General features: G+C 35.8%; 1 protein-coding gene across 1 annotated transcript in view; it reads left to right on the top strand.

Moving 5' to 3' along the window:
• The window catches only part of FBXL17 (F-box and leucine rich repeat protein 17), a gene marked incomplete at its 5' end in the record, with an annotated part of 472906 nt that overhangs the window by 11456 nt on the left and 436437 nt on the right, over positions 1–25013 (top strand). Inside the window, 2 exons of the mRNA XM_029941235.1 lie at positions 8731–8853; positions 13893–14150. Of these exons, the coding sequence (XP_029797095.1) occupies positions 8731–8853; positions 13893–14150 (381 nt within the window). The remainder of the gene's footprint in view (positions 1–8730; positions 8854–13892; positions 14151–25013) is intronic.

The following is a 25013-nucleotide window of genomic DNA, read 5'->3' as shown; positions in this document are numbered from 1 at the left end:
CTATGCACATGTGCTGGGGATATCTGAAAGTGTCTAGCAGAAAGCAGGGGCCAAGGCAGACTTGAGAACTGGCCAAGTCATACACAGATAGAAGAGCAGGTTTGACATGTGTGAGCATACCTTTGCCCAGATAACTAGCTGAAAACTAACTTATGTAGATATAGGGTAATCTCCTTATGAAGCCAGAGTAAAAATAATAGATAAGTATTAAAACCTGAGCAGAGACATTTACACTGCAAGGGACATAGATCCCAAGTTTAAGGCTTGGGAAGTTAAAATTAAAAAAGAAATTCTGGGTGTGTATTAGGTCATATGACTTATAAGTATGCCTGGGTGGCTCAGTTGGTTAAGTGTCCAACTTCAGCTCACCGTTTGTGAGTTTGAGCCCCTATTGGGCTCTGTGCTGACAGCTCAGAGCCTTGAGCCTGCTTCAGATTCTGTGTCTCCTGCTTCCTCTCTCTGTCCCTCTCCTGCTCCTGCTCTGTCTCTCAAAAATAAACAAACATAAAAAAAATTAAAACGATTGTATTTTAGTTTGAAAAGCAATGAAACAGATAGAAATCTGTGTATTCAAAAAGGAATGTAAACCATCAAAAATACTATTGTTGGATCTGCCTTCTTGATCTGGGGGAGAGGGGTTGAATTCATAGATAATAAAAATAAAAATTTGATATAGCACCTCCCCCCTTCATTTTAATAATATGCATTAAATAGATTTATTTTTTACATTTTGGATCACTTTTGCATTCCTGTGATAAATCCTACTTGGCTGTGGTGTATAAATACTTTTAATATGTACTTGTTTCAGTTTGCTAATATATTATTGAAGATTTTTGCATCTGTTTTCATAAAGGATATTGGTCTGTAGTTTTCTTGTAATGTCTTTCTTTGGCTTTGGTATCTGATCACATAGAATGAGTTAGGAAATGTTCCCTCATCCTCCAGTTTGGAAGCATATAAGGATTAGTATTAGTTCTTCAAATGTATCACTCATTATAACCTCTGTTCCTTGGCTTTTCTTTGTTGGAAGGTTTTTTGATTACTGATTCAATCTTCTTTCTTTTTCTTCAGATTTTCTCTTTCTTCTTGAGTCAGTTTTCTTTTTTTTTTTTTTGAGTTTGGATGCGTCTAGGAATTTGTCCATTTCACCTAGGTTGTTTAGTTGCCATAGTAGTCTATAATTCTGTTTCTGTAAGGTTGGCAATGATGTCTCTATTTTTTTTAATGTTTATTTTTGAGACAGAGAGTGAGAGAGAGCATGCAAGAGCAAGCAGAGGAGGAACAAAGAGATAGAGAGGGCCAGAAGCTCTGAGGTGGGTTCCGTTCTGACAGCAGAGAGCACAAGTGAGGCTCGATTTCACGAACCTCCATATCATGACCTGAACCCAAGCCTGACGCTTAACTGAGCCACCCAGGTACCCTGATACCTCTATTTTCATTCACATTTTCGTAACTTGAGTGTTCTCTCTTTTTAATCTGCCAAATGTTGGTTAATTTGGTTGATCTTTCCAAAGAATGAACTTATGTTTTCTTTGTTTCTCTGTATTGTTATTCTAGTTTATTTTTCATTTACATTTGCTCTGATTTGTATTTTCTTCCTTCTACTTGGGATGTATTTAGTTTCCTTTTCCTTTTGTAGTTCTACAAGGTAGAAGGTTAGGTTATTGGTTTGAGATCTTTATTCTTTTTAATATAGTGATTTACAGCCATATTCGATAAACTGGGGAATGTTGGGGGCACCTTGTTGGCTCAGTCAGTAGAGCATGAGACTCTTGATCTTGAGGTTGTAAGTTCCAGTCCTGTGTTGGGTGGAGAGATTACTTAAAAATAAAGTCTTTAAGGGTGACTGGGTAGCTCATTAGGCTAAGTGTCCTACTGGTTCATGAGATTGAGACCCAGAGATTGAGACCCATGTCAAGTGCAGAGCCTGCTTGGGATTCTCTCTCTCCCTCTCTTTTCCTCTCTCTGCCTCCCCCCTATGTGCACTCTCTCTGTCTCTCTCTCAAAATAAATAAACATTAAAAAATCTAAAAAAAAAGTTTTGGGATGTTGTATTTTGTTTTCCATTTATCTTAAAATACTTTTTTTAATGCATTTTTAATGGTTTTTAAATTTATTTTGGAGAGACAGAGACAGTGCGAGCAGGGGAGGGGCAGAGAGAGAGGAAGACACAGAATCTACAGCAGGCTCCAGGCTCTGAGCTACCTGTCAGCACAGAGCCCGATGCAGGGCTCGAACCCATGAACCGTGAGATCATGACCTGAGCCGAAGTTGGAAGCTTAACCGACTGAACCACCAGGCGCCCCTTAAAATACTTTTAATTTTTCTTTGTGATTTCTTTTTCCAAATTGATGGTTTTCAAATGTGTTATGTAATTTCCACATATTTCCATATTTTCTTTTGTTACTGATTTCTAATGTCATTCCATTTTGGTCAGAAAAGATATTTTGTATGATTTAAGTCTTTTAAAATTTAATGAGACTTGATTTGTGGCTAACATATGGTTTATCCATGTGCACTTGAGAAGAATGTGTATTCTGCTGTTGGGTGGAGTATTGTATAAATATCTTTTCGGCCTAGTTGGTTTAAGTGTTCAGATTTTTAATTTCTTCATTTATTGTCTGTCTGGTTGTTTTATCTGTTATTAAAATGGGGTGTTGAAGTCTCTCTTGGAGAACTTTATTTTTCCCTTCAACTCTGTCTGGTTTTGAATCATCTATTTTGGACTTCTGTTATTATGTGTACATATATAGTTGTTATGTCTTTTTAGTGGATTAACTTTTATCATTCTGTATAGTTTTTTGGTTTCTTGTAACAGTTTTTGTCTTAAAGTCTATTTTGTCTGACATTAATGGGGACACTACAGTTCTCTTTTGGTTACTATTTGAATAGAATAAGCTTTTCTACCCTTTTAATCTGTTTATGTCCTGGAATCTAAAGTGAGTATGTAATATCATCTTTATTATTTTTAATATTATTATTATTATTTAATGTTTGCTTATTTTTGAGATAGAGACACAGGGAAACAGGGGAGGGACAGAGAGAAAGAGACACAAAGTGAAGCAGGCTCCAGGCTCTGAGCTGTCAGCACAGAGAACTATGTGGGGCTTGAACCCATGAATGGTGAGATTTTGACTTCAGTTGAAGTCAGAAGCTCAACCAACTTAGCCACCTGGGCGCCCCTTGACAATTTTTTTGTTCCATTCTTTCATTCTCTGTTTCTGAGTTGGACAAGAGTTTAATGTTTTTATATTTGGTGTAATTACCAATAGGGAAGATTTCTGCTGTTTTCTTATGTTTTCTCTGTCTTATACTTATTCTTCATCAGTTCCTCCATTGCTCTTCTTATTAGATTTTTTAAGTGTACTATTTTGATTACTTTCTCATTTCTTCTGTGTATATTCAGTTCCTGAATATTTGCTCTGGTGGATATAAGTATAGTACCATAATTTATAACAATGTAGTCTGAATTAATACCGTTTTGTTGGTGTTGAACCTGTTGATGGTGGTACATTATGTGAGAAATGCCTACAGTGTTTGCTCAGGCACATATTACTCATGGCATGCTCTACAGACATTTCACCAACCAGGGCCTCTATTTATTGCTGGGCCAGGCCTTTTGGTTCTTATTATGATATAAATAGCCTCCCAAGGGCCATCTAGCCAGGTTAAGGGTAGACAGAAAGAGAAAGCAGACTTGGGGCTCTGCCTTTATTAGGGTCAAGTTGTGGAGTGTCTAGGATTTTTCTGGTTCACTCTTGGATAATTTAAAGCAGAAAGGCAGGAATTAGGATCTGAGAAGGGAGAAACCAGGGCTACTCATGCAGTCAGTTATCTAGGTTACCTGGGGTTTTCGGAAAGAGAGAGATTCATGGGTGGTGGCAGCCTTGTTTCTTATGTGGTTGTTTTTCTAGTAGTTGTGTCATACAGCCGGCAATATGTTTATTTAAGATAAATGTTTTTTGAAATGGATGTCATGGTAATCAAAAGCTTAATGTTAGAAATACTACAATCAAAAAATCTTATTGTCACCAAACTATGGAAAGAGCCCAAATGTCCATTGACTGATGAATGGATAAAGAGGATGTGATACACACACACACACACACACACACACACACACACACACACACACACACAGAAATATTACTCAACCATCAAAAAGAATGAAATCATTGCCATTTGCAATGACGTGTGTGGAACTGGAGTGTATTGTGCTAAGTGAAATAAATCAGTGAGAGAAAGACAAATACCATATGATTTCACTCATATGTGGAATATAAGAAACAAAACAGATGAACATATGAGAAAGGGGAGAAGAGAGAGAAACCATAAGAGACTCTTAATTAAGAGAACAAACTGAGGGTAGATGGAGGGAACTTGGTGGGGAATGGACTAAATGGGTGAGGAACATTAAGGAGGGCTCTTGTGTTGAGCCCTGAGTGTTATATGTAAATGGAGAATCATTAAATTCTACTCCTGAGACCATATTACACTGTATGTTAACTGACGAGAATTTAAGTAAAAATTTGAAAAAAACTTATTGTTAGACATTTAAACTACAAATACTAATGTGGTTTCAATGAAATATAAAAACTTGTTTTTATATTTTTGTACTTATTGTCATAAGTTATACTTTTATGTGTTTTATGCCTAGCAACATAGATTTATAATTATTATTTTAATAATAGTTTTAATTTTAATTTTTTATTTTTGAGAGAGAGCATGAGTGAATGAGCGGCAGAGAGAGAGACAGAGAGAATCCCCATGAGGGACAGAGGAGAGAGAGAGGGAGAGAGGGAGAGAATCTAACAAAGGGCAGAGAGAGAGGAGAGAGAGAGTATCTTGAAGGGGGACTCGAGCTCACTTGATATGGGGCTTGAATTTATGAACCAGGAGACCATAGCCGGAGCTGAAGTGGGATGCTGAACCAACTGAGCCACCCAAGAGCCCTCGTAGTTGTCTTTTCAGTCATGTACAAAATAAAAGGAAGGGTACAAGCCCAAAATACATTAATTCTAATTTTTATATTAACCTAAATAAATACCTGTCTTTACTGGTGTTTTTTATTTCTGCATGTGGTTTCAAGCTACTGGCTCATGCTCTTTCATTTCAGTCTGAAGAATGCCCTCTGGCATTTCTTACAGTCAGGTCTGCTAGTGTCATACTCCCTCAGTTTTGGTTTATCTGGAAATATTTTAATTTCTCCATTATTTTTGAAGAATTATTTTGCCAGATACATAGAGTTCTTGCTTAACACTTTTTTTTCCAGCACTTTAAATAGGTCATTTCATTGCCTTCTGGCAAAAAAGTTAGTGAGGAGTCCTTACTTTTTGGTTCACAGAGTTTCATTTGCTGGTTCTACTGGCCAGAAAAATGGTTTTACACTCAGGGTCTTAGGTGTCTACATAGCTGCCACATTGCAGCTCTGTAACTAAGGGTGTATTTGGCCAACAAAGGGAAAAAATAAAAGGGAAAGGAAAGAAAACCCACAATGAAGGTTTGCACTTTCTTTGTCTCATATTCTGTCAAAAGAGATGGTTTTCTTTCTGTGTTTTAGTTGTGTCTTATGTACACTTACGCACAGGGGCCATCCTGTTCCATAATGGGAGAAAAAACAGAAAAAAACCCCAAGAAACTCATTCCTATTATTAGCCATTCTTTAAGTTTTGGCTCACTTCCCCAATCCATTTGTTATTAATGTTTATTTATTTAATGTTGAGAGAAAGCATGGGGTGGGGCAGAGAGAAGGAGGGAGAATTCCAAACAGGCCTTGTGATACCAGTGCAGAGCTGGACTCAGAGCTCAGTCTCCCTAATTGTGATATCACAACACAGCTGAAATCAGAAGTCAGATGCTTAACCATCTGAACCATCCAGGCACTCAACCTTTTATTTATTTTTAATGTTTAAAAACTTTTTACAAAGATTTTTATTTTTAAGTAATCTCTATGCCTGAGGTGGGGCTCAAACTCACAACCCCAAGATCCAGAGTCCTGAGCTTTATTGACTGAGCCAGCCAGGTGCCCCTGTTTACTAACCTTTTAGAATCCTGAGTTAATTGCTTTTAGCGTGTTGTCCAGAGGTTGTAGTTGTCATGAGTGGGAATGAGAGGCTGTAGTGGTCTTAATGTCATCTTTGCTGGTGATTCTTACACATACTTTTTATTTCTCACTAGACCCTTCGAAGAAGAGTGGTAGTGGTGAAGGAAATGTAGTTATTTTCCCATGGCTTAAGATTTAAATATAGTAGAGATTCTAGCTGAGATGTCTACAACTTTTGACTGCACAGAGGTTTACCATTTTAGGTCATAGTTATGATTGGAATCATTTATATACTATTTACTCTGTTCCAGACACTGTTTCTAAAACTTTATTTAAACTGCTTTAGTCCTCACAATATCTCTGTAAGGTCAATACTATATTATCCCCATTTTTATTTTATGATTGTTATTATTTTAATGTTTATTTATTTTTGAGAGAGCGTGAGAGCAAGGGAGGGGGACAGAGGATCTGAAGTGAGCTCCATGCTGACAGCAGAGAGCCCAATGTGGAGCTCAAAGTCACGAATGGTGAGATTATGACCTGAGATGAAGTCAGACACCCAACGAACTGAGCCTCCCAGGCATCCCTATCATTCCCATTTTAAAGATAAAGAAATTGAGGTACAGAGAGGGTAATTTGCGCAAGATTACATAGATAATAAGTGGTGGAGCCATGATTTAAACCAGGCATAAGACAATTCAGTGTTAGAGCACATGGAAATTTTCATGGAAAATTTTCATATATGTTTCATACATTTTATGGAAATTCTCATATACAAACCAAAGTGAAAAATATTATAATGTGCTTGCCCTCTGCCATGTGTCTTTAACCAGTTTTAATAGTTTTTAGTCTTCTGCCTTCCTTGTTTTATTTTACAGCAACTTTTTTTGTTTCTGATAAAGTATCTGAAAGCAAATTCTAGAAATCACTTTATTTACAAACTCTAAAGTATATAGCTAAAATGCATAATAGCTTCATAAAACATAACTGCAGTATGACTCTAACTGTAACATAATCTTAAAAACTTAAAAAGTGAAGAATAATTGGCTGATTTCTAATATCTATTTTATGTTCAGTTTTATCTGATTGTGTCAGAAGAATCTTCTAGTTGGCTCAATTCAGGATCCCAATATGGTCCACACATTGTATTTGTTGACACATACCTTAATTGTAAAAATTTTAATACTAGCCAACACACTCACATTTTCTCTCTTTAGTATCCCCCTGATCTCACTCTTTGTTTTTTTTTACCTAGAAGGTAATATCAGCACACCTTTTTAACTCTCATACCCTCTTTAGGACTCTCCCTAGCAATGATTTTTCTAACACTTCGCCTAGCCATTTTTTTGTGATTTTAACTTTTTAAAACTCTCTTAAAAGTATAGTCTTTTGGGGCACTTGGGTGGCTCAGTCAGTTAAGCGTCCAGCTTCTGGCTTTGGCTCAGGTCATGATCTCACAGTTCGTGGGTTCGAGCCCTGCATCGGACTCTGTGCTGACAGCTAGCTCAGAGCCTGGAGTCTGCTTCGGATTCTGTGTCTCCCTCTCTCTCTCTGACCCTGCCCTGCTTGTGCTGTCTCTCTGTCTCTAAAAAATAAAAACATAAAAAAAAAAGCCTTTTATTTTGGAATAGTCTTAGAAAAATTGCGAAGATGGTAGAGTTCCCATTTATTCCTCAACTATTTTCAGTTTCCCCTAATTTGATTATCTTACATTACCATGGTACAGTTACCAAAACTGTGAAATCAACATTAGTGTAGTTTTTCTGTTGATGTTCTTTCTCCAGTTCGGGATTGCAGTGGTTGTCATTTCTCTTCATTCTCTGGTCTGTTATAGTTTCTCAGTCTTTACGTTTTGTTTTTTTTTTTTACCTTAAATTTTTGAGGAGTTTTTATCACGTTTTTGGTAGGAGGTCCCATAGTTGGTATGTATAATATTTTTCTCAGGATTTGATTGGGGTCATGAATTTCTGGAAAAATATCATAGAAGTAAAATGTCTTTCTTATGACTTGTTTTCTTTATTCTTGTAAAAAATTACATAAAAGTTTATCTGGTTGCAAGCTCAAAACTGTAAAACTAGGTACCTTTAAAGTAGTCTCACTTTCACCTTTTTCCCTTCCTACTTTTTTCTCCCTTTCTCTAATGGTAAGCAGTTTTATTAGTTTTTGGCTTCTCCTTACCATCATTTTTTTAAATACTGACACATACACACACATTTTCTCTGATATCTCCCTACTCTTGCACCCACGCTTTTTACATAGAAGGTAAATATTAGCACACATTCTTTTTTTTTTAATTTTTTTAATGTTTTATTTATTTTTGATAGAGACAGAGCATGAGGGGGGAGGGACAGAGAGAGACGGAGACACAGAACCAGAAGCAGGCTCCAGACTCTGAGCTAGCTGTCAGCACAGAGCCTGACGTGGGGCTCGAATCCATGAACGTGAGATCTGACCTGAGCCGAAGTCGGAGGCTTAACCGACTGAGCCACCCAGGCACCCCTTAGCACACATTCTTAACCCTCATACCTTCTTTAGGGCTTTCCCTAACAATGACTTTTCTAATAATCGCAATTTGTATTCAAGATAGTTTTCTGCTTTAGAAGTTAATTTTTTCTAACTAATAAAAACCTGTTCCTATACTTTTAAAGTATTTAGCACATATTATATGGTTCCTTTTTTATTTACAGATATTTTCCAATTTATCCCTGGACGAGCGTTGCCTTTCTGCTTCATTGGTTTGCAAGTACTGGCGTGACCTTTGTTTAGATTTCCAGTTTTGGAAGCAGCTGGATCTTAGTAGTCGTCAGCAGGTATGGAATTTAATTCTAAGAAACACTTTGGCCTACTCAAAAAATATCTTTATTCCTCTTCAGAAATCATTTCCTCATGTTGGAGTTTTTCAAGATAGTTGAAATGACTGTAATTTATAATTCCATGCTATAGTAATTTTTTGTGTGAATTCATGTTACCACTAGGTTCTTGTGGTGAAGAAGTTATTTAATATGGATTGGTAATTTTGGGTTGCTTCTTAAACCTTTTTGTCTAAGTTCTCTTTGTCTTCTCCCTTTCTTCATTACCTTTAAAGAAAGTTATTAAGCTTCCGCGCCCCCCCCCCCCTTTTTGGAGGAATTATATCATGAATTTTAGTTAAATAATAGAAAATGATGGCATATGTTATATAGTACTGCTGATATGCCACATACTGTTCCCTGGGCTTTACACAATACTAAAGCGTTTGAACCTTCTAACAATGTTATGAGTCAATACTATTATTATCCCTTTTAATTATACTATGAATTATAGTAGCATTACACTGTTGTCATAGGTGAACAATATAAGTATTCTTTATTTTTTTAGTTAAAAAATTTTTTTTGTTTATTTTGAGTAAAGGAGTGTGAGTGTGTGTGGGTGTGGGTGTGTGTGTGCACGCATGCACGTGTGAGTGGGGGAGAGGCAGAGAGAGAAAAAGAGAGAGAATCCCAAGCAGGCTCTGCACTGTCTGTGCAGAGCCCAATGTGGGGCTCAGTCCTATGAAACATAAGATCACGACCTGAGTTGAAACAGAGTCAGACGCTTAACTGACCAAGCCACCCAGGCATCCCAATAGTTTGAGCATTCTTATACTATTGTTATAGATCAATACATAGAAGCAAATTTGGCTAAGATAACTTGTTTTTATTTTCTTTTTGATTAGTTTTCTAATCCTGCTTATTGCCTGCCTGCCTGCCCAATGTGTTCATATGGTGACATAAATTAGGAAAAAAGATAGAGTTAATAGTGCTTATTGCAAACAATTTGTTGAACTTGTTGTTTTATTCTTTTGGACTTGGTCTTGGTTCTTCGAACTTGGTGTTAGAAATGCATAAATATATCCATTAAAAATAAGATTTTATTGGAGTACTGAATCTGCTCTAACTCTTTCCATGATATTGTTAGGTAGTGATGTGCTGGCACATGTTTAACACCTCCTTTCAAAAACAAATAGGGAGCTGTGATTTGTAGTATTTGCTACTTTTTATGGTGCAAATACTCCCACCTGGCCTGTTTCAGCCTACCAGTGTGATATTGCTGAATGCAGTGATGTCACTGTTTGGAAAGAGGCTCTTGTGAGTTGGTACAAGCCAACTGCATGCAGCACACCACTAGTACTTTATGTGCTCTGTGTGTGTGTGTGTAACTCATTCACTTTAAACAAAATAAGCAAATTCCTGGACATTTATGTGTAAGTTTTTTCCCCCCCGCCCTCATTGGTTAATGGTTGAAATAATTACAGTATTACTCATTTTCCTGCCTGTGTCTATGAAATTTGTGTACAGGGAGAATGGTGAATATTTAGTTGGTTGTGGCTGGTAGAGTGGAAAGAAGTAATGTGAAATAATCCATTGGCTTTTTACTTCACTACTTTTGTTTTTTGGTTTTTTGTATTTTTGGTTTGGGCTGATCGTACTCTTTTTTTTTTTTTTTAAGTAGTTTATTGTCAAATTAGTTTCCATACAACACCCAGTGCTCTTCCCCATAAGTGCCCTCCTCTATCACCTCCACCTCTTCCCCCACCTTCAGCCCTCAGTTCATTTTCAGGATTCAACAGTTTCTCAAGTTTTGCGTCCCTCTCTCTCCCCAACTCTCTTTCCCTCTTCCCCTCCCCCTGGTCCTCCATTAGGTTTCTCCTATTCTCCTGTTAGACCTATGAGTGTAAACATATGGTATCTATCCTTCTCTGCCTGACTTATTTTGCTTAGCATGACACCCTCGAGGTCCATCCACCTTCCTACAAATGGCCATATTTCATTCTTTCTCATTGCCGTGTAATACTCCATGGTATATATATATCACATCTTCTTGATCCACTCATCAGGTGATGGACATTTAGGCTTTTTCCATGATTTGGCTATTGTTGACAGTGCTGTTATGAACATTGGGGTACATGTGCTCCTGTGCATCAGCACTTCTGTATCCCTTGGGTAAATCCCTAGCAGTGCTATTGCTGAGTCATAAGGGAACTCTATGGATAGTTTTTTGAGGGACCTCCACACTGTTTTCCACAGCGGCTGCACCCAGTTTACATTCCCACCAACAGTGTAGGAGGGTGCCCGTCTCTCCACACCCTTGCCAGCATCTATAGTCTCTTGATTTGTTCATTTTAGCCACTCTGACTGGTGTCAGGTGGTATTTCAGTGTGGTTTTGATTTGACTTCACTACTTTTGGATATCTGAGCTATTTGTTAGAAACTCAGACTAAGAAGAGCTTTCCCCCTCTACTGGTAGTTAAGTCTGGAGATGAAAAAAGAAAACAAAAAAAAAGAGAGGTATATCAGAGTTTTAACTTTGAAGGTAACTGTCTGTATTTATGCTTTTTCCAAGGAGTGTATAGGTAGTTTCAATCTTGTCTCTTACTTTTAGTGCTTGTCAGTACTCCATTTCTTTATTTCTGTTCTAAATTTCATCATGTGCATTTTCTTTCACCATTATTTGTACTCAAGGGACTTGAATAATATTAACTCTGTTTTCTTTTTTATGTATTTTTACTTATTTTTTATTGAAGTATACTTTTACAGGTGTACAACACAGTGATTTGACAATTCTGTACGTAATGCTATGCTCATCACAAGTGTAGGTACCATCTGTCACAATACAGGGCTATTACCATACCATTGACTATACTCCCGATGCTGTACCTTTCATCCCTGTGACTTATTCATTTCATGATTGGGTATAGAATATGTAGAGGTTATTTTTTAAAAACTATGTTTAAAATTCACATGGCCATGTGAATTTTTTACCACATGAATTTTAAGGTTACTTATACTTAGCTTTGATGTATTTTTTAAGTAAAAAAAACCTTTTGTTTAATGTTTTTTAGTTTAATTTTTGAGAGAGGGAGACAGAGTGTGGGCAGGGGAGAGACTGAGAGAGCGAGGACACAAAATCTGAAGGTTTTAGACTCTCAGCTGTCAGCACAGAGCCCAGTGCATAGCCTGAACTCATGAACTCTGAGATTATGACCTGAGCCGAAGTCGGACACCTAAGGCACCCCTAGCTTTGAGTTTTCTTGATAAAAGTTATTTCATATGGACATTTGTATGTAATCTTTGATGTGTTCACAAACAAAATGATACATTTTCTAAGCTACAAATTAATTATCTATGAGGTAGTATTTTGATAGAAGTACTAAAGGGGCACCTGGGTGGCTCAGTTGGTTAAGTGTCTGACTTTAACTCAGGTCATGATTTTCCCATTTCTGAGTTTGAGCTCTGTGTCAGGCTGTATACTGATACTCAGAGCCTGGAGCCTCCTTTAGATTCTGTGTCTACCTCTCTCTCTCTGCCCCTCCCCCACTCACACTGTATCTCTCTTTGTTTCTCAAAAATGAATAAATGTTAAAAAAATTTTTTTTTAAATAGGGGCACCTGGTGTCTCATTTGGTTTAGCGTCTGACCCATTCAGGTCATGATCTCATCATTCCCGAGTTCGAGTCTCACATTGGGCCATGTGCTGACAGCTCAGAGCCTGGAGCCTGTTTCAGATTCTGTCTCTCTCTCTCTCTGTCTGCCCCTCCTCCATGTGCACTCTATCTCTGTCTCTCTCAAAAATAAGCACACATTAAAAAAATAACATTTTTAAATAGAAAAACATAGTAGTAATAAAATTAAAATTTATATTTTGTGGTAGGGATCATCTAATACTAGGTATAATAAGTTACAATTCATATAGTGTGATGACAGATACACACTGTTTGCTGGGTTAACAATAGAGAACGAAACATTTAAAATCTCAATATAATTTTGTGTGGAGTTTTCCAAGCTTTTTTGAAGTTTAACTTTGAAAGTTAAAGTAACTTTCCTGATAAGGATACATCTTTAGGCTTTTAATGAAAACTAACACCTATCATCTTGCTTGGTATTTTTCCATGGCATTTCTGATACCAGATGTGTGGAGTTTTCTTCATTCTAACAAATTCTCTGATAATCACTGGTTATCTAACAATTCAGGGCAATTATGACACTAGCTCCTGGGGTTAATGCAGACCTCACTGGTTATGGGATTTAGTCCTATAAGACTCTCCCCACTTCATATGCCTCTCAAGTCCCGGAAGTCACCTGTAGTTCTCACTGACCGGGTGTGAAGTCAAGAATTCCCTCTACTCTTGCCTCAGGCTTGATAATTTGCTAAATTGACGTATAGAACTCAGGAAAATACTTACTTTTACTGGTTTATTATAAAGGATACAACTCGGGACTGGGCAAATGGAAAAGATGTCTAGGACAAAGTACGGATGGAGAAGATGTGGAACTTCTATAGAGTCTGTGAGCCTGTCTCCTTCCCAGCTCTTTAAGGTGTTCACCAACCTAGAAGCTCTTTAAATTTCATTGTTTGAAAGTTTTTCTAATTTAGTGTGTAGCTCCTGAACCCTCCCAGGAACTCAGGGGTTGAGGCTGACAGTTACTACTTTATAATCACAAGGCATTTGGTTTTTCTGGTGACCAATCCCTTCAGGGTCTGGTGATCCTGAAGGTATCATCTAGGGGCCCCAACTTAAGTTATTTCATTAGTATAAACTCAGGTGTGGTCAGAGGGGCTCGTTATGAATAACAAAAGATACTCCTATCAATCAGGAAATTACAAGAGTAGTAGAGGCTTTGTTCCAGGAACTGGAAACAAAGACTAAGTATGGATTTTATATTATACCACAGTTCTTGTTATGCTTTAATATTCAATAAGAAGGTTTTCTTTTAATTGTGATTTTCATGCTATAATCTCATTGTTGTTTATTAGAGCAAAATTTAAAGAATAGAAAGTAAGTTTCTACTTCTAGCAAAAATTTAAACTTAATCCTTTTTTTTCCTTCTAGGTCACTGATGAATTATTGGAAAAAATTGCATCAAGAAGTCAGAATATAATTGAAATCAACATTTCTGATTGTCGCAGTATGTCTGATACTGGCGTATGTGTTCTAGCATTTAAGTGTCCTGGACTTCTTAGGTATACAGCCTACAGGTGTAAACAGCTTTCTGACACTTCTATTATTGCGGTTGCCTCTCACTGTCCTTTACTTCAGAAAGTTCATGTAGGCAACCAGGACAAACTTACTGATGAAGGACTCAAACAGGTAAATAATTAGTTAGCATCTATAAAATGGTTTTACTCTGATTAACTAAAAATGTTTGCTTGAAGCCACACTTCAAAACATTATTATAGTTTAAAAATAATACTGAGAGTCTAAAATAAGCCATCTTGTTTTTTGTACCCGTGAGTGCTTGTTTCAGTAACCTAGAGTGTCATGGTGATAATTGATAAATTAACTTTGTTTTGTTTTGTAGTGAGTGCCCGAACTTCTGGAACAAGCCATTTTATTTATTATTTGTTAGTTAAATTGTATACCATATTTTGCTTTAGGTACCAATGGTATGCAGTTTGGATTAGCATGAAGTTTTAAAAATTAACTTTTAATTCCCCTTGTACACTATTAGATTATATGCTTATGTGCTTTAAGGTACATATTTTAAAGCATGAATGAAAGTCCAAATTAAAGAGTATAAAACTAAGTAAAAGGTGCTCATTACCCATATTTGGAATAATAATTGCATTAAAATACTATATGTATTTTCTCTTTGATGCACTTCCTTTGGAAATGGCATTTAAAATTTTTTGTCTCAGGGTGGATTATTCATTCAGTGAATATTGAATGAATTCTATGTGCCAGGCCCTGAATTTGTGAATATTGGGAATATTTAGTAATGTTCCCACTTTTATACTAGGTACTGAATGTATTTTAACATATTACCCTTGAAGTAACTCTGTGAAATAACTGGTATTAAACTCATTTTGTAAAGGGAGAAATTAAAGATTCGAGAGGTTAATTAATTTGCCTAATATTTAGCAAGTGGTGGAACTGGGATTAAAGCCTCGCTTCTGCAAAATCTTTTCCATCTTTTGACTTCTCCACTCCAAAAGCCTAAAAGATCTACTCCAAAAGACTTTGAATAAAGGGGCCTGCCCTGTGAGTGGAGAGGCCATGCCCATTTCCCACTCTATGCCCTGTCGTAACCCGCGCTCAGGGTCGCGTTACTTTTCGCGTTACTTTACTGAGCCCCGCGTTGAGGCGCCAATTGTAACCCGATGGCCGGGGGCTGCTCGTCCCGGCGATCCGCGGTACCTGTTTCGTCCCGCCCGGACTGGCAGGGCGGAGAATTGTCGCGGGTCCTTCTCCTGAGGGAGGGAGAGAAACGGGGCAGGAGAGGGAGACGCAGAGAGTAAAGACAGAACTCACGGTTCTCCGATCAGGCGAAAGAGAGCGTTTATTCAAAGAACTGTTCTTTATATAGTCTTCAGGGGGGAAGACAAGGCAAGCTGACCTAGGCAGGCTACAGAGTCGAATGCATATTCAAAGAAGCACCCCGACTTTGCCTCAGCAATCTTGGGGGATGGAGAACTAACACTGAATACGGTTTTGATCTTTTGTGTGCCTTGGCCACTGAACGTCTAGCTCAGCAAGACAGTCGCCAAAGTTATTTTGACCAGGAAATGGCAATCTCCAGCCTCCAGATGCAAATCTTGTTTACTGGCTCACTCAACGGAGTGATAATCCTTGCCTGAGGCAGACGGAAAACTTGGCGGGCCCGACAATGTCCAGTTCCCTTGACAAACATTTTTGAAAGAAAGAGTTAATTAATAGTTTCATTCAAGAACTTGTCAGGATTAATGTTTAAATTTAGAACTGTAGTGTAGTTTTGACCCTTGCTAGTAATGGCAAAGTCCTAGATTTAAATCTGATATGAATTGAACTTAGAAGAAGATCCCTAAATTTAAACAATACATATGAATTAATTGAAAGCTTAGTATAAGAAGGAATGTGGGGATATTCCATCCTAAACAGTACTTGGTGTGTCAATCTAATTTATATATTAAGAATGCTAAAATGTATAAGGGAGACTGTTCTGTCTGCAAAGGCAAATTGTGCAATAACACTGTTACTTGCTTTAATATCTGTCCTGATCCATTTCTGCTATAAATAGGATTACTCACTAGTGATATGAAGTTCATAAATGTATTAGAACAAATTAATCTTTAATGGGAAATTATAAATTTTGTTGACATGGCATGATTTTTTTTGTGATAGAAATCTCTTGGCAAATTATACTTCATAATGAGACATTTATAGAAGTCTTTGTATTTGTGGTATTTTTCAATATGATGTAATATGAATAGGTACCTGTTGAGCAGACTGTTAATGGTGTTTGTAGTAAGAATAAGATCATGTCTATGATTGAAACAGAGGGAAAATGAAAAGGCTTTCAAGGAGCAAAATGTAATATACCAATCTAATCTTTACTACTTTGAGATTAATTATGTTAAATATTCCCCAGAATGTACAGTATTCTGGAAACTATAAATTTGTGGTAGGTTAGATGTTTGCTTCATATTTTCATGAATTTAAAAAATGTATATATTTTTAATTTTTAGAGAGAGAGAGCACAAGTGGGAGTAGGGAGAGGGGAGAAGGAGAGAGAGAATCTTAAGCAGGCTCCATGCTCAACGCAGAGCCTGGCACAGGACTTGATCTCACAACCATGAGATCATAACCTGAGCTGAAACCAAGAGTTGTACACTTAACTAGCTGAGCCACCCAGGTGTCCCAAAAGCACATATTTTAAATAAATTGTTGGAAACATGCTCAAAGAACTAATGGAAAGCATGGACAAACAACTAAAAGTTTTAGAAACTTAAAGAATTCTAGAAAATGATATACGAAAAATTGAGATATTAATAATTATTACAAATTATAAGAAGGAACGAAATTGTAATTCTGGAGCTAAAAAGTACAATAACTGATATTAAAAAATTTGCCAGAGGGATGCAGTATCAGATAGGGGTAGGCAGGAAATAAAGAGTGAGCCTGGAGATAGGGAAAAGTGAATTATGTGTCTGAGAAGAGAAAAAAAAATGAGGAAAAGTGAATAGAACTTGAAGGACCTGTGGGATATCATCAAGAACAACGTTTGCATTATGGTTGTTCCAGAAGAAGGGAGAGAGAAAGAATAGTTGGAGAAATAATTACTAAAATGTACCAAATTTGATGTGAAAGACATGAATCTGTATATCCAAGAAACTCCATGAACTCCAAGCAGGTTGATTTCAAAGAAGCCTACATTGAGACACACAATAGTATGAATGTTAGAAGCCAAAGACAAATAGAGAATTTTGAAAGCAGCAAGAGTAGTGTCTATTAGCATACAAGGGATCCCTAATAAACAATTGATTTCTCAAGCAAAACCATGGAAACCAGAAAGCAGTGAGGTGATGTAAGTCCTGAGAGAGAAAACATCAAACAATTTTATATCTTGCAAAACTGTTCTTTAAGTATGAAGTCAACAGTAAGATATTCTCAGACAAACCAAAACTGAGGGAAGGAATCCCTGGCTGGCTCAGTCACTGGAGGTATGACTTAATCTTGGAGCTGTAGACTTGGGCCCTGAATTCGATACAGATACTAGTTTAAAAAAAAAAAACCTTCAAAAAACATGAGGGAATTCATTGTTAGTAAATTTGCTTTACACGAAATGCTAAAAAGAATATGATAGCTATATAGGTAAATATAAAAGATAGTTTTACTTCACTTTTGGTTTTTAACTCCTCACTTTTTCCTTTGTGATTGAAAAAAGCAAATGTATAGAATGAATATTATAAATCTATACTAAGGGGCACATAATGTGTAAAAGTATAATTTGTGATAATGTAAGTAGAAGGGGTAGAGACATATAGGAACTTTATGTATACTGTTGAAACTATGTTGGTATTATTCAAATTATACTATTATAAGTTTTTGAGGTTAATTGTTGTCCCTCCATGGTAACTATTAAGAAAATAACTGAAATATGTATAGGAAAATAATGGGAAGAGAATCAAATGGTATACTGGATAAAATCTATTAAATACAAAAAGTGCTAATGGAGAAATTGAGGAACAAAACAACATTTAAGACCTACAGTTAACAAATAGTTTCTAAATGGCAGAAATAAATTTTTCCTTATCAGTAGTTACTTTATTAAAAAATTTTTTAAAAAATTCATTTATTTATATTGGGGGGAGAGAGAGAGAGAGCATGGGAGAGACAGAGAGTGGGGCGGGGGAGAGAGAGAAAGAATCCCAAGCAGACTCCACACTGCCAGCTCAGAGCCTGATGTGGGGCTTGAAGTCACAAACTGTGAGATCACGACCTGAGCTAAAATCAAGAGTCTTAGACATGTTACTTGGATAGAAAAATAGTTTTTCTGAAAATATTAACAAAAATGATAAACCTTTAAGTAGATGAAGGAAAAAAGAAGACTTCTCACTAAATCAGAAATTTAAACATGAACATTCCCACCAACTTTTAGAAATAAAAACAGTACTACAAGAAAATTAAGAGCAATTACACAACAAACTTGATAGACTAGATGAAATGGGCAAGTTCCTAGAAATACCCAAATGACAAAAACTGATGGAAGAAGTAGTAAAAAATCTGAATAGACTTACAAGTAAGGAGATTGAACCAGTAATAAAAATCCTCTGCAAAAAGAAAGACAGAAACCAGATGGCTTCCCTGATGATTTTCCTGAAACATACAAAGAATTAATACCATTCCTCCTTAAACTCTTGGAAAATATTTAAGCAGCAGCAAGCAGTACTTCCTAACTCTTATGATACCAGCATTACCCTGATTTTGATGCCAGACAAGGACCTTCCAGAAAAGACAACTACGGAACAATATCCTTAGTGAGTATAAATGCAAAAATTGCCAGCAAAATAGCAAACAGAAGCCAGAAACCTATGAAAAGGGTTATGTAGTATGACCAAGTATGGTTTATTCCTTGAACGCAAGCATAGCTCAGCATTGAATATCAATAAACATAATATATCACGTACCTAGAACGGAGGAAGAAGAACTCACATAATCATCTTACTTGGTATAGAAAATGCATTTGGTGATTCAAGTACCTTTGCATGTTAAAATCACGCAATAAACTAGAAATAGAAGGATACTTCCTCAACATAATAAAGGCCATATATATACACTATAATTAATATCATACTCAATGGTAAATGATTGAAAAATTTTTCCCTTAAGTTCAGGAATGAAACCACAATGCCCACTTTTGCTGTTTCTCTTCCACATTATACTGGAAATTCCAGCCAGAGTAATTAGGCAAGAAAAAGTAATAAAAACCGTCAAAATTGGAAAAGAAGAAATAAAACTATCTCAGTTGGCAGATGACATGGTTCTATACAGGCACACCTTAGATGTATTGCAGGTTTGGTTCTAGACTACCACAGTAAAGCGAATTACTTACAATAAAGTAAGTCAAGTGAATTTGATTTCCCAGTGGATATAAAAGTTATGCTTACGCTAAATTATAGTTTATTAACTGTGCACTAGCATTATATCTAAAATGATGATGAACATTTCCTAAAATACTTCTTACTAAAAAGTGCTAACCATCATCTGAGCTTTTAAATTGTTTTTTTTTTTAACATTTATTTATTTTTGGGAGACAAAGCATAAGCTTGGGAGGGTCAGAGAGAGAGAGGGAGACAGAGAATCTGAAGCAGGCTCCAGACTCTGAGCTTTCAGCACAGAGCCCAATGTGGGGCTCAAATTCATGGACTGTGAAATCATAACCTGAGCTGAAATCGGCCACTCAACTGACTGAGCCACCCAAGTGCCCCATATACTTCTCAATTTTAAAACTTTTATGAAGCTATAGTCATCAAAACTGTATGCTACTAGTGTAAGAACAGACATACAGACAAATGGAATAGAAATGTGAGTCCAGTAAACCCTCATGTCTTTGGTCAATTGATTTTTTTTTTTTTACCATAGTGCCAAGACCATTCAGTGGAGAAAGAACACTTTTCAAGAAAAGTGCTGGAAAAACTGGATATCCACATACAAAAGAAAGAAATTGGACTATTATTTTATACCATATACAGAAATTAAGTGGGTCAGAGACCTGAATTTAAGAGCTAAGACTTTAACATTCTGAAGAAATTCTAGGGGTATATTTTTATGACCTTGGACTTGGTAATGATTTCTTAAATATGATATCAAAAGAGAAGGCAATAAATGTAAAAAAAAGAACAGATAAATGGGACTTGATTAAAATTAAAAACTTTTGTGTTTCAATGGACATTGTCAAGGAAATGAACAAGCAGTCCACCAAATGGGAAAAAATAACTGCAAATTGTATATCTGAAAAGGGTTTAATATCTAGAATATATAGAGGACTATTATAGCTCAACATTAACAGAAGCCCTTCCAAAAACTCAATTGACAGATGAGCAAAATGCTGGAATAGACCTTTATTCAATGAGGAGATACAAATGGCTAAGAAGCACCTGAAAAGGTGCTTAACATCATTAGCCATTAGAGAATTGCAAATCAAAAGTACAATGAGATACCACTTTACACCTATTCTGATGTAAGCCCTAACAAACCCCAAAAAACAAAATAACACAGTGTTGCTTTATATTTGGAGAAATTGGAACTTTGCACATTGCTGGTTAGGAATCTAAAATGGTGTACCTCGTGTGGAAAACAGTTTGGTGGTTCTTGAAAAGATTAAGCATGGAGTTACCATATGACTCAGCAATTCCGCCCTAAAAATATATCCCAATAATTGAAGACAGCGACTTAAATAGTTGTTTGTTAATTTTCCTGGAGGCATTATTCATAATAGTCAAGGTGTGGAAACAGCCCAAATGTCTATTAAGAGATGCATGGAGCAGTGGGTGTTATGTGGAAACCAATTTGAAAATAAACTATTAAAAAAAAAAGAGATGCATGGGTAAACAAAAACTACATATGTGTAATGGAATATTATTTAGTCATGTAATATAATGAAATGCTGATACATGTTACTGCATGAATGAACCTTGAAAACGTCCACAAAGTTAAATAGGATAGATACAAAGAATAAATATAGTATGATTATACTTATATAAAATACCTAGGATAGACAAATTCATAGAGATATAATGTAATAGAGGTTTTCAGGGCTGGAGCAAGTCGGGAATGGGAATTTGTTGCTAAATGGGTAGAGTGTTGGAGTGCTTGGGTGGCTCAATCAGTTAAGCATCCGACTTCCACTCAGGTCATGATCTCACCATTTCTGAGTTTGAGCCCCAGGTCAGGTTCTGTGATTACAGCTGAGAGCCTGGAACCTGCTTCAGATTCTGTGTCTCCCTCTCTGTCTGCCCTTCCCCCACTCGTGTGTTTTCTCTCTCTCTCTCTCTCTCTCTCTCTCTCTCTCTCTCTCTCTCTCAAAAATAAATAAAAAATTAAAAAATAAGTAAATGAGTTGGTAGAGGGTTTGGAGTGATAAAGTTTTGAAAGCAGATATGGTGATGGTTGCATAACACTGTGAATGTAATTAATGTCACTAAATTACATATCTAAATATGACTGAAATGGCAATTTTTATGTTCTGGACATTTTATCACAGTAAAGGAAAAAATGAAATATCTAATTGTTTTTAGATTCACAATTTCTTTAAATGAAAGGAAAAATGTCAGTCTCCCCTAACCTATCTTTACATGTTCCGATGATGTTCAGTCAGTTGGGGAATGAGCAGGTGTATATTGAACATCTACCATGGTCAGGCACTGTTCAATATTCTAACTATATGTTCATGTTAACTTTCTCTTATGATTCACATCTAATCTATGAGATAAATGATCCCTTTATGTAGACAAGAAAGCAGTTACAGTAAGTAATTTATCTGAGATTGAAGTAGTAAGTGATAGTACTGACACTAACATCCGGGGGTGTCTAGAGTTCATACTAAAATCTACTCACTTCATTCCCTGTACTTTTCAGATGACATGGCACACATTTTACTCTCATAACAGTGATTGATGTTTATAATAAGACTGAAAAACTAAGATCTTGAAAAGCCTTTTTAATCAAAATATGTTGTGCTAGTTAAAGGATATTTAAAATATTCTTTCTACATTAGCATCACAATTGTCAAACGGAAGTTAATATATATATTGGGTGCATTTCATATATGTTACACAATTTAATCTTCACAACAACACTGAGGTTTTTCAAGATGAAAAATGAAATCTCTTTTAAGTTTACTAATTTGCCCAAGTACACATAGCTAGGAAGGTATGGAGCCAATATTCTCTTTCAATTCTGCTTGATCTCTGAATCATGTGATAACTCGAAATGTAGAGCCTTTAAATAAATGTCAAGAGGCTTTATTTTTGGGAAATTCATCTCTATAGCATTTCTAAAACATTCCCTTTCCATGGATCCTAATGAATAGTTTTCTAATAGTTTCCTTCTTTACCCAGTAATAATGATTAATAATGATATACAACATTTATTAAGCACTTTTATATGCCTTGCAGTATGCTAATTAGCATTTCTATGTGCATTGTCATTTTTAATCTTATCAGCAACTCTGGGAGGTATAGGTAGGCATTGTTATAATTCAGCATAAGCCTGATGGGCCTGAGAATGGCAGCTGGTCAGTTAACTGAAAATCAGTTAAATTATGAAATCAATGTGTATCATGGAATCAATGTGTATCACAAAAATTTTAATTAAGCCTTACAAATGTAATTCATTGATGAGTTTTTTGATACAGGGTTAAGGCCTTTTGTTTTGTCTTTCTTCAGTTCAACTATAACAATGATGTTACCTTCATGATTTTCTGCTGGTTTTTTTCATTTAAATGTTACAGGAAATTAAAACTACTAACAAAGGAATATAAGTGCATCTTAATTTAGAATGTGATCTTTCCAGTACAGATCTTGAACCTGTATTCAAGGGATTGTTTTTGCTGAACCTATTGTAAATTGAAAATACCTTAAGTTAAAAATGCATTTAATACACTTACCTGACATCATAGCCTAGCTTACCTTAAATTTGCTCAGAACCCTTACATTAGCTTACATTTGGGCAAAGTCATGTAACAGAAAGTTTATTTTATTATTTTTTATTTTTATTTCTTAATAATTTTTAATGTTTATTTATTTTGGAGAGAGAGAGACAGAGCACAAGTGGGAAAGGGGCAGAGAGAGAAAGAAACCCAGAATCCGATGTAGGCTCCAGGCTCCAAGCTGTCAGCACAGAGCCCAGTGTGGGGCTTGAACCCATGAACTGTGAGATCATGACCTGAGCTGAAGTAGGATATTTAACTTACTGAGCCACCCAGGTGCCCCAAAGTTTACTTCATAATAAAGTGTCAGATATTGAATATTGTATGAAAGTGAAAAACAGAATGGCAGTATGGGTACAGAATGGTTTTAAGTATACAGGCTGTTTACTGTCATGATCACGTGGCTGACTGGGAATTACAGCTCCCTGCTCATGCCCACCATTCTGAGAGAGTATCTTACTTCACATTGCTAACCTAGAAAAAGATCAGATTTCAAAATTTGAAGTGTAGTTTCTGCTGAATGTGTATTGCTTTGGCACCATCTTAGATCATAAATCAAACCATCCTAGGTAGGACCATATGGTTGTCTTACCCAAAACTAATAAGACAGTAGCTTTATATGGCTTACTTTAATTGAATGCAAAATATTCAACCTAGTTTTTATAGCTACAGCTTTCTTTTTTTTTCTCATTGGAGTCCGTTTATTTATTTTTTAATGCAAATATGTTATAAAAATCACAATTAGGAAAAACAGATTTGGAAACAAACATCCCTACTTCTTGGCATTTTTTCCCCTCAAGTTTTATTGACTTTTGCTATTTCAATGTGTTGATTTTTTTATTGTGATAAAATATGTATGATATTTGCAATTTTAACTATTTTTAAGCATGTAAATCAGTGGCATTAAGTACATTTAGAATATTGTGTGATTATCACCATTATCTAGTTTAGGACTTTTTCATCATTCCAAAGAGTAACTCCTTACCAGTTAAACATTTACTTTATATTCCTCCTTTCTCCCTCATGCCATAGTAAGCTGTTTTGAGTATATGAATTCTAGACCTATTCTGGCTATCTCCTATAAGTGGAATATTACAATAGTGAATATTTTGTGTCTGGCTTATGTTTTCAAGGTTCATGTATGTTGTAGCATATAATACTTTCATTCCTTTTTATGGCTGAATAATTTTTTGTTGTACATATAAACTACATTTTTTCTCTTCATCTATTGATGGAAATTTAATAGCTTTCTATGTTTTTAAAATGAAGTTGAAAAACTTTTAATCATAATATTTTCTTAGTTGAAACATGAGTTGTGACAAAGGTTTTTTTTGTGTATTGGTGCTAAAACAGCATTTTTGATATGGATTGAATTTTATTCACTGTTCTCATTTGCATGTGTATAATAATTATAGCAGTGACTCTTTGAGAATGCAAAGTAGAAGGAGAAACTTTCCTTGTCTAGTGAAGGCAGCATATTTTTAAAATACTTTTAATACTTGTTTTGAGCAACTTTCATGTGACATTGGAAGACCTAATCTTGTTTTATCCCATACCAGTTTTGTGGTTTCAGTTGTCTAAATTCATTGTCCATTGAAATATACTCTTCCTAAGGTGTTTGTTTTATTATAAAAATAACCTGGTAATAACAGATGGCCTCTTAAAACAAATTTTCTTTTATAAATTCTCAAGGGTAGTATGCAATATTTTAATTAAAAGTTGAGATGCTAAGAAAATCATCTCCCAACATTTTATAGAAAAATTTGAAAAATACCTTTGGATGTTTTTGAGCAAAGTTTTGAATAATCTTGACTAATTATTATAAAGAAGAGAACGAATCAAGGACAATCCATTTTCTATTATATTTATTTATTTATTAATTGTAGTTCTGATTTCACATGTGAAAATGAACCACGGCTTAATGGATGGATGGAGTGGGTTTTTTTTAGGTGATGGAGTGACCTCCAGCACACTTTTTATTAAACGCTTTCCTTCAGGAAAAGATGACTGCTGAGTGCCTATTAGACATTATTGTTCTTCCTGAG

The sequence above is a fragment of the Suricata suricatta genome, chromosome 6 (genome assembly GCF_006229205.1).
Source record: "Suricata suricatta isolate VVHF042 chromosome 6, meerkat_22Aug2017_6uvM2_HiC, whole genome shotgun sequence".
Lineage (NCBI taxonomy): Eukaryota > Metazoa > Chordata > Mammalia > Carnivora > Herpestidae > Suricata > Suricata suricatta.
Note: the sequence above shows the minus strand (reverse complement) of the source record. Positions and strands in the feature narration are given on the sequence as shown.